We start from the raw sequence: 10,620 nt of genomic DNA on the forward strand, positions 1-10,620 counted from the left end.
TGTGTGGTGTTGAGATGGATCTCTGTGTGGTGTTGAGATGGATCTCTGTGTGGTGTTGAGACGGATCTCTGTGTGGTGTTGTTGCGTTCAGCCCGTAGGGAACACCCAGTGGTTCACATCCATCCAAACAAGGGATTATCCTCCCTGGTCTCTAAGCCGCTGCCCAGTTTTGCCATGCCAACACATTCATGTAACTCTGCCTCAGTGCCTATGCCATGGAGAGTCTCACTCTAGTGTAAGGGATCATACATCCCTCGCCCCAGAACACTGCCATTTCCTTCTCTCAAAGTGAAATGATGTGCACTAAATTGATATGTGATGTGTGTATACTGTATACACATACAGTCTATAATCCAGACCCCCCATTGTTTCTTTTTTCCTTCCCTGTCACGCTGGGCAAGACCTACGCTGTAGTGTAGAGCAGTGCTTCCCAAAAGTTTTCATGTCAAGGACCCCCAAACTGACACTAATTAGCCCGTGGACCCCCATTTGAAAAGACATGCCAGGGACCGCCCTAAGAGAAGATTTTTACAGCTCTAGCTGAGATTCTCAACCCGTTTAATTTCAAGGACCCCCAGGTTGACATGCATTAGGCTATGGATCCCCATTTAATGGCATTTCTATCTCTGGGACCCCCAGTTTACTATTCTATTCTATTTCTATTTGTACAGTTACAGACCCATAAGGGACATTTGGTTCCAAACTATCATTTAGCTGGGGACCCCCTGGAACTCCATCAAAGACCCCTGGGGGTCCCCAGACCCCACTTTGGGAACCACTGCTGTAGAGTAGTGTATCGGCAGAAGTAGTGGGATTTTGGCGGAAGTAACGCTCAAGACGTTGACGTTGTTTACATTGTCCATGAATGAAAAAAGTGTTGTGATTGGTCGAAACATAATTGTATCAGGGGGAAATACATGTCGTCTGATGGATATTCCGGCCCGACACTTCCGCCGATATTTTAATATTGTTAATAGCACAGTCTTGCGGGAACATGCTGCCACTAATGTTTTGCTGCTTGTTGTACCTTGTACTGTACGAGTGATTGACAAATATAACCCACTTGAATCTTAACCCATTCTGACCTGAGATCAGATTCATACGAGGTTTCCACTGGACACACACTGGTCTGATTAACCCATTCTGACCTGAGATCAGATTCTAAAAATGTCAGTCGTTCTTCGATTTTTCAAAAATAGCAGACCTACAAGCTCGTATCGCGCCACTCGGTGGCGCGATATGAGCTTGTAGATCTGCTATTTTTCAATAGGTAAAGCACGACATGATGCTAACACCAAAATGGGTTCCCGTTCAGAATGGGTTAAGGTTGTGTTTTATAATGTGTGAAATAGATGATCTGTTACTGATACGATTTCTTTCCCTTCTCAATTATAGGCTGTCAGCATCAACAAGGCCATCAACACACAGGAGGTTGCTGTCAAAGAGAAGCATGCCAGGAATATCCTTTCTGTGGTTTGGTTTGAGTGTGTAACTGTGTGTGCAATAGAAACTGTGTTTGTGTGTGTCTCTCTCTCTCTGCCTGTTTGTTTATTTTTGTCTGTGATTTTGCGTGCATGTGTGTTAGTGTCCATGTGCATGTGGAGTTGAGTAGAGTTTGTTTTGACCTGGCAAATAGATGAGCGATGTTTTCCCTGGTTCCTGGTGTGTGCTTGGGGAAGTTCTTAAGCATTTCTCCGTGACTGGAGGGTTATGTTGGTGCAAGATCCAAACAATAAACATAATGTGATCCTCGAGTACATGCATGGCCAGCCACACGGCCAAGCTAATTCTGTCGTGAGAGAGAGAGAGAGAGGGGATGTCTGCTGGGTTTTTCCAAAATGTCTAGGTTTTGTAGGCTACTTGTAGCAGTGGTTTTCAACCCTTTTCATGTCAAGGTACATTATTTGTTCAACATTTGAGCAACAGCCCACCATTTGATGACATTTAGCCTCTTGACTTGGACCTTAACCCATTTTGGACTCCTAACATTTTTCTGAAAAACCCATGTTTCTATGTCAGTGGTGCTCAACCTTTTTCATGTCAAGGACCCCCAGAATTATCTCTATTGGGCCACGGACCCCCATCTCAAAATATGTAGTTCCAGGGACCCCCAGAAGCAAATATTTTAGTTAAAGATGTTCGTTCTGAAATATATATTCAATGATTTGCGCCACATTTTAACGATTTTTCAAAAGACCTACAAGCTCATAGAGCTTGTAGATCTGCTATTTTTCTATAGCTAAATCATAACATAATGTTTAAAACACCAAAAGGGGTTCCCGCCCAAAATGGGTTGAATTAAATAATATTTTGTTATCGTTGGATAAGATTTTGTCCACAATTCCATGCTATATTGATGTGGGTACCAATAGGAGAGATAACAGGCAAACAGACAAAATAACAATTCTTCTACATCCTCTAATGGTGTGTAGACTTCTTGTAAATTAAAGAATGCAGGGGCGCAGCGCGACGCGTTGAGAGCTGCGTTCAAGCTCAGGAGAGTTGGGGAAAAGGGCTGACATGGCATGGCACCATATAGTAAGTAAATACTGCGTTCAAGGTCTGGCTGGAGAGGGCAGTTTTTTTTTTACAGACTAATAAAAAGGGCAGGTGCTGAAGCCCCCTTTGATGTCTATGTGTGTTGTCCTTGACCCTGTGCGTGGCCCTCACCCTGCATCCTGGGGACCCACCATGAGAAAGGGGCCCACACCTTCTGGGCGGCGGTCAACAGGCTGCCGCTGTCCAGCAACGCCGTCCTCTGCTGGAAGTTCTGCCACGTCTTCCACAAGCTTCTACGAGACGGGCATCCAAACGTATGTATAGTCACGCGCACACACACACACACACACACACACACACACACACACACATACACACACACACACACACACACACACACACACACACACAGAGAAGGTCCAAGACATATGCAAAAAAGAGAGAAAGGACTAATTGACAGAACTCATCAGGGTTCGTTAGCGCGACACAAGAACGGAGTCCAGACCAAGAGTATGAGTTCTCAATGATAATCCATTATATCGGGGGAGTAAGAATGGGTCCAAAACAGCATTAAAGGTTCTCTCACTGATCATGAGCCAGTGGACTTGTTATATAGTACAGGGGTTTTCAACTGATTGTGAACCAGGGACCACCACCTTGACTAAGAATCAACCTGGGGACCACTGGATTATGGGCTAAGATTAGTGCTTTCATAATACTTGCTATGGAATACTGTTTCTAAAAGATGGTCCACGGACTTAACTGATATACAGTACTGACACATGTGGCCCTATCTTGGGCATGCCTTAACCTTTATCCCTAAACTTTTTTGCCATATTTTACTATCTTGAAAAATATTTTTAAAATAGTTCAACTAGCCGATCTACATCCACACATTATGAGCTTGTTTATGAGCTTGTAGATTGGCTATTTGAACCATTTTAATAATAGTAATAGTAATAGTTATATATATATATATTAGTAAAAATGGCAAATACGTGCAAGATATAGCACATGATGACATGATTAAATGGGCACATTTCCTAATAATGATGACTCAATCAGGCAAGCTTCACCCTTCACCACTTCACCCTTCACCACTTCACCCTTCTTGAGATTCTATCTCCCTTTTCTGTGGAATTTCTTAACCTCAGACTTCCCAGTAATTCTGACAACATTGACACAATTCCACGGAACAGTGCACAAAAGGTTTAGTGCACTGTTCCGTGGAAGAAAATACAAACTCTTCACTTTGCTACATTACTAAATGCATTGTCAGGGACCACATGCAATACCTTCACGGACCACCAGTGGTCCACGGACCACCTGTTGAAAACCCCTGATATAGTACTATAATCCTAATAACCCTTTGACACCAGGAAGTTATCCTTTCTGGGGTCAGGTGAAGAATTGAGCGTCATCTGTAACACTACATCTGTAGTGTTTCAACTGGAGGATATTTTCTTCCTGTACTCAGCTGTGGAGTCTCGCCCTCCAGGGCTGATCCGCTGATGTCGATGTAGCAGTTTCATCTTCGACCAGTGGAATGCTGACTCTAACCTTATCATATAGTGTTACTGAGAGAACAGGCCGAGGCTAGATAGTCGAAGGCACCACGATAAGGCCTGGGAAAGAGACCGCCAGGCTGGTAAACACGAAACAATGATCTAAAATGTCTGCTATGTGAGAAGGAATCGGTGGTGAAATTACAAACAAGGTCAGCTATCTCTTTAGGCAAAGTGTACTGGGCATTGAAATAATGGGTTTCACGGGATCACGGTGGATGAGAACTGTAGATGGACATGGCATCATTTACAAAAACAATAAACTAAATAAAGCTATCACCATCGGTGGTTAGTAAAAACAGAGAGCTTGTAGATCTGCTATTTTTTCAATAGCTAAATTATAACATGATGCTATAACACCAAAAGGGGTTCCCGCCCCCAAAATGGGTTAAGAGTTATAGACAGATATAGGATAATATAGGCGGAGAGGGGCTCAATTGTTCCACATTGTGGGCACCTCAATGGTTCCGTTTGTACTTTTAAATTACATTTAAACCCGTTAATGTGTTTGGGTGAGCGGTGAGTCTCTTACCACCACGGCTCAGTGATGTCATGTTGTAGTTTTAGTAAAAACAGAGAGATGTGTTTGGGTGAGCGGTGAGTCTCTTACCACCGTGGCTCAGTGATGTCATGTTGTAGTTTTAGTAAAAACAGAGAGATGTGTTTGGGTGAGCGCCAGAGCGGTGAGCCCCTTATCACTGCGCCTCAGTGACGTCATGTTGTAGTTTTCGGTGGTCACCTATAATCACCTAAAACTGGAGTATGAATAGGCTTTAAAGGGACACTTCACCCCTTTTGCAACCACATCTTATTTTAATGATTTTTGGGAGACAAGAAACACCTGGGGTTTTTATGTGGGTCATATGTGTTTTTAGATATGTTCTTCCACGATGTCATGGACACTGGGCTCACTTACTTCCTGGACTACATGTTGATTCAGTAACAGTGTTTCCACACTTGGGCAAACAGGCGCGGCCGTTTTCCGCTGTCTGCCGGCCTCTCTTCCGGATTTTTAGACAGCTGGTGGATGGGGCAAGCGTTTCCGGGAATCTGGCTGTCGCGGCATTCAGCCGCGTGGGTGGAGCTTCATTTCCATCCACCAGCTGTAAAACGCGGAAGAGACGGCCGGCAGACAGCGCCTGTCTGCCCAGGTCTGGCAACAGCTTAGGACAGCTCGGCCTCCCCCTATCCCCAAAGAGGAGCAGTGCACCAAAGCATTATGGGAATTGTAGTATAGGAAAGACTCTTAAAGTGTCCCTTTAAGAGTGACGGTTCAAGACGTTACAGGCCAAACCGTGGATCAGTCCAGCACTGCTTATTAATGACGTTAATGAATGGTGGCCTAATTTGCGTAATGATCCAAGGAATCCAGGGGAAAAAATAATAGATTGTATGACCTATTGACCTATGGTTCTTTATAAAACTAAATCATAATGTTGTCATTGGATAAGCTTTGCCTGCTCTCTCCCCAGGTGATAAAGGATTCGATGAGGAACAAGGCTGACTTGACGGACATGAGCAGGATGTGGGTAAGTAAGGGCACAGAATTTATGGCAACGTGTAACGATATATATACTCGTACTGTAAAATCACAGACCCTCTGTCTGTTGTTGTTGTTGTCAGTCGATCAGCTTGACCAGAGGAGGAAGCCATGGTCTGGCTGTTTTAACCCATTTAGACCTGAGGCTGGTTCTAAATAAATGGCTTCTAAATCTGACATGTCAGTGTCAGACATAGAAACCTAAGTTTCTATGTCAGTGGTGCTCAACCTTTTTCATGTCAAGGACCCCCAGAATTATCTGTATTTGATCTGAGGTTGAGAGAGTTTTGGACAAGTTCAAATTTAGAACAAATGTAAAGTGGGAGATTACCAAGAGTGGCTTTATAAGTGAGAATATACCTTCTGTTGGAGTTGTACCGTGTCAGTGTGGAGTATCTGTGTCAGTTGTATTGTGGGAACGTCCTTCCTCAATAATGAATTGAATGCAGGCCCAAATCACCATGGAAATCTGTCTTGAACTAAGTGAGCAGGTTTCTTAGTATGTTGTGCTATGGTTATAAACTGTTGTTAAACTGTTGAAATTCCTGTGTGTTATTTTGTAAAAACATGTTCAGACATGTTCCAGTAAGTCAGTGAATTTGGACAGTCTTTTCTTTGTGTGTGCATCGAGTTGTGGTTGACTTGGGTGGAGTGCATATAATGCTGCTTAGTAATGACTTAGTATTCCTGGTATAACATTATTTATTACACAATTCTCAATTGCTGATGTCGCTGCTTCGGAGGATGTCAGGAAGTCAACGCATATTCATAATAGTTTGCGTCCGTGCATAGACAACGCCCCGCCTGTCTCTGATTGGCCTACCGACACTGCTCGTCTTCTCTGATTGGCCTACCGACACTGCTCGTCTTCTCTGATTGGCCTACCGACACTGCTCGTCTTGACTGTCCTCCGAGACGCGAGGTTACTCCGTGGTGGGAAATAATGCAAGAGATTGACAGTGATGCGCCATCCTGTGAGAGGGTTATCTAATAGTCCAATAAACAGGCTGTAACCTTAAAATCATGGATTCACAAGATCTGGCATTTATTGATTGCCCATAATTATCCCAAATTGAATGGTCATGTGATATACATATGAACAGCAAAGACACGTATGAAAGCAGATACGACCTGTTACATCACGAATCAGATCATATCAGTCCACGGATCGGGGCCAGAGGGTTGTCTGACCTGGAGAATTCTGACGTGTCTCTAATTTTTCCAGACACTATATAGGAATCCGTCTTGTCACTCAGTGACCTTGCTTGGGCACAGCTCGGATGCACACTCTTAAAAGTAATGGTAACTGCTTAAAGGGTCTACTTTCCCCCATCAACAGCTTGGCGCAACAGAATATAAGAGATTGACAGCTTGGCACGCGCAACAGAATATAAGAGATTGACAGCTTGGCACGCGCAACAGAATGCAGCCTTGTAACTAGGGCTATACGTATGTGGATCTTTTGCAAAACGGATATTTTCGTCCTCCGTTTAAAAAAGAACCCCTGCCCATACGACAGAGATATTTGTGTCCACACACAAACACAGAAACGCATTGAACACAGAACATCAATTGTAGGCTACATATATTTGATTTTATATTTACACATATGATGTGCCAAATACATTGGCCTATGCCTATCATATATATTTTTTTTTTAATGAGGAATAAGTATGTATTTTAAAAGCCACCTAAATTGTGAGTGGAATGTTTCTTTCATTGTCTGTCAGCATGTCACACTATGTGCGTAAATCTTCAAATCCCGACTATCGACTTTTCTCTTTTACTGTATATCAAATAATTGCAATTAGGTGATTATGTAATAAGTGTGGTCCTGAACAGAACTGCACTGGAGTTAATATTTTAATGTAAATAAATGCTGAATCTATGCAGCAGGTGGAGGAGATCTGTGGCGGTCAGTCAGCTCTTTGAACATGTTTCACATCCACAGTGCTTATCCCACTCTCAAAGTGTCACCACATATTTTCTCATAGTAATAATTTGCTTCCTGAATGTTAGGCAACTCTGATAATGAGCATAACATTTCATGCCTCCCAAGAGCTCCCTTTGATCATGTCCCTCACCCTCCCTCTGTCCAACAATTCCACTTATTATTTGGCATTTGAGCCACGGACCACCATTTGATGACATTTAGCCTCGCATTACTGTACACTTCTTGTAAATTAACTAATGCAGAAGTTTGACAATAATTTAATTCTTGAGAGTGTAAAAATGTATAAGTGTAAATAGAGTGTAACCCAGTTTCCACTCTCAAGAGTTAAAGATCTAATGAGGGTCCATTTGGTTACCAATTCTCAATCATTTATAGCTGGGGACCACCTGGAACCCCATTTCAAGGACCACTGGTTTAAAAGCACTGTTTTATGTCTCTGCCCTCACAGGGTCACCTGAGTGAAGGCTATGGGAAGCTGTGCAGCATCTACCTCAAACTGCTCATCACCAAAATGGAGTTCCATGTCAAAGTGAGTCGGCCTGACCTATTAAACCCATTTTGACCTGGGAACGATTCTATAAATGTCTTCTACATCCTGACAGTTTTCTGAAAAAGCTTTGTTTCTATGTCAGTCGTTCTTCGATTTTTCAAAAATAGCAGACCTACAAGCTCGTAGCGCACCACTCTGTGGCGCGCTATGAGCTTGTAGATCTGCTATTTTTCAATAGCTAAAGCATAGCATTCCCGCCCCAACATGGGTTAAACACAGAGGGGCACTAATTATCACTGCTGACATCTCTCTGTCTGTGTCTCTCTCTCTCTCTCTCTCTCTCTCTCTCTCTCTGGGGCGTGCACCTTTTATATATAAAAAAAGGGGTTCTTAGACTAATAGCTTTTCGTAAATCTGTAATGTAGCTATTGTATGATGTGACACAGCTGGGCAGCCTGGCTGAGAGTCTGTGGCAGTGTTACTCTATACTATTACACAATGTTGTGGTTGGATGTCGCTCTACTGATGACTGGTGAGGAATACTTGACCTCTGATGGTTGCCTCTGAGCATTCTTGTTTTGAGCCAAGTCTCAGACTCTCTGGGTGCAGTACTTAGTTTAGACAGTTTTTGGTTTAGACTAGTCATTGGTTAGACCAGTCATTAGTCCTATACAACTACAACCTATCTTCAACCCTCACCCTAACCCTAACCTCCCACGGGGCAGCACACCTAAACCTAACCTTGACCCATGTCTAATCAATGACTAGTCTAAACTAAGTATGCACCCCTGTAACCCAGATAAACCATTACAGATAATCTGAGGCAAAATCGTGGCCAGGACCTTATTGGTACCTAGTATGTGCCAATGTTCATATTAATTGATGGTGTTGCCTGGCAACAGTAAACATTTTAGCCCCTTGAGCCTTGCTTATTAACTACTGTTAGCAAAAGCTATAAAACGCTGGTTCATTTCCCTCTGAAGAATGGGCAGCGTGTGTTGCCCAACACCCCTCAAACACTTTCCTCATCCAAATTATGCAAGACTGAAAACTTTTTTTTTTTCACGAGCTCCATGTTTGTTTACACCCGTTTCCCCATACTTCTGCAAATAGGGAGAATACAATCTGTAACATGATTTCTCCTTATCTGGGCAATGCAGCCTGATTCCAATAGGATGGGGATGTGTAAACCTCCTGTAGTCTGGGCTTGGTTATCCCATTCTGACCTGAGATCAGATTCATACGAGGTTTCCGCCGGACACACACTGGTCTGATTAACCCATTCTGACCTGAGATCAGATTCTAGAAATGTCAGTCGTTCTTCGATTTTTTTCAAAAATAGCAGACCTACAAGCTCGTATCGCGCCACTCGGTGGCGCGATATGAGCTTGTAGATCTGCTATTTTTCAATAGCTAAAGCATAACATGATGCTGACACCAAAATGGGTGCCCGTTCAGAATGGGTTAAAGGGGACACCACTGAACTCAAACGGAACAACCGATAGATCGGAAACTAAGCTACGCTCATCACAACATTTTAAAACCCATGTGGGTTTGCTCTGAATGCTACGGATTTTAAAATATTATTGTTTTTGATTCTGCTGTGTGTGTGGAATGCCTATTGTCTGGCAGACATACTGTTTGTATTTTATGTCTCCTTTGTTGTTACTGAAAAAAGCACTTTAGAAATAAAAAAAACTATCTCTCGCCCGGCCTTGGGCTGGCAGAGAGAGATAATGATTAAATTATAGATGGACTTCCTACTGTGCTTAAAATAAATGCTTCCTCACAATGTATGATATAATAAAATCATAGGAGCTATACCTTTCTTTGCATCACTGCAAAAGCACCACTTGGGATAGAATATTGTATACCGTATGTCTGTAAGGTCGCTGCTACTGTACTGTACTGTACTTCTCACTGCACGATGCTTGATCAAAGCCAAATCTTCAAATAATCTGATGCATGCGTGTGCCGAAGAGGTCGATGCCCCAATCTGTAGATCTGAAAAAAATATAATCGAATCAAATCAACTCTTAACCAATTTTGACCTGAGACCAGATTCAAAAAATGTCTTCTACATCCTGACAGTTTTCTGAAAAGATTCTATGTCAGTGGTTCGATTTTTCAAAAATAGCAGACCTACAATATGAGCTTGTAGATCTGCTATTTTTCAATAGCTAAAGCATAGCATAATGCTAACACCAACAGGGGTTCCCGCCCCAAAATGGGTTAAAACTCAGTACTTCCTTCTCGTCCTCTCTCCCAGAACCCTCGTTTCCCAGGCAACCTGCAGATGTCAAACCGACAGCTCGATGAGGCGGGGGAGAATGATGTCAACAACTTGTAAGTGTTATTGCAAATTGCTATGATGATTGTTGCTGCTACAGAATCCATTGCTTCTTGGAGATCTGGGAATGTGGTCCTTGGGTATACCAGTCTTTACCAGTTTGCAATCTTCTCATCATTAGTCAAATTGTTGTTTATTTTTAAATGACTTTACACCTTGCTTTCACTTACCTTTTCTTTCTTTCTTTTCTTTTCTTTTCTTTTCTTTTCTTTTCTTTTCTTT

At 42.6% G+C, this 10,620-nt stretch overlaps 1 protein-coding gene across 3 annotated transcripts in view; it reads left to right on the forward strand.

Moving 5' to 3' along the window:
- Window positions 1-10,620, forward strand: part of hip1 (huntingtin interacting protein 1) — a 67,859-nt gene that overhangs the window by 27,607 nt on the left and 29,632 nt on the right. For all 3 annotated transcript variants that reach the window (XM_083773893.1, XM_083773895.1, XM_083773894.1), the window contains exons 2-6: window positions 1,396-1,459; window positions 2,671-2,813; window positions 5,537-5,593; window positions 8,007-8,087; window positions 10,318-10,394. In XM_083773893.1, the coding sequence (XP_083630019.1) occupies window positions 1,396-1,459; window positions 2,671-2,813; window positions 5,537-5,593; window positions 8,007-8,087; window positions 10,318-10,394 (422 nt within the window). The remainder of the gene's footprint in view (window positions 1-1,395; window positions 1,460-2,670; window positions 2,814-5,536; window positions 5,594-8,006; window positions 8,088-10,317; window positions 10,395-10,620) is intronic.

Source organism: Protomyctophum parallelum, assembly GCF_964188405.1.
Source record: "Protomyctophum parallelum genome assembly, chromosome: 9".
Lineage (NCBI taxonomy): Eukaryota > Metazoa > Chordata > Actinopteri > Myctophiformes > Myctophidae > Protomyctophum > Protomyctophum parallelum.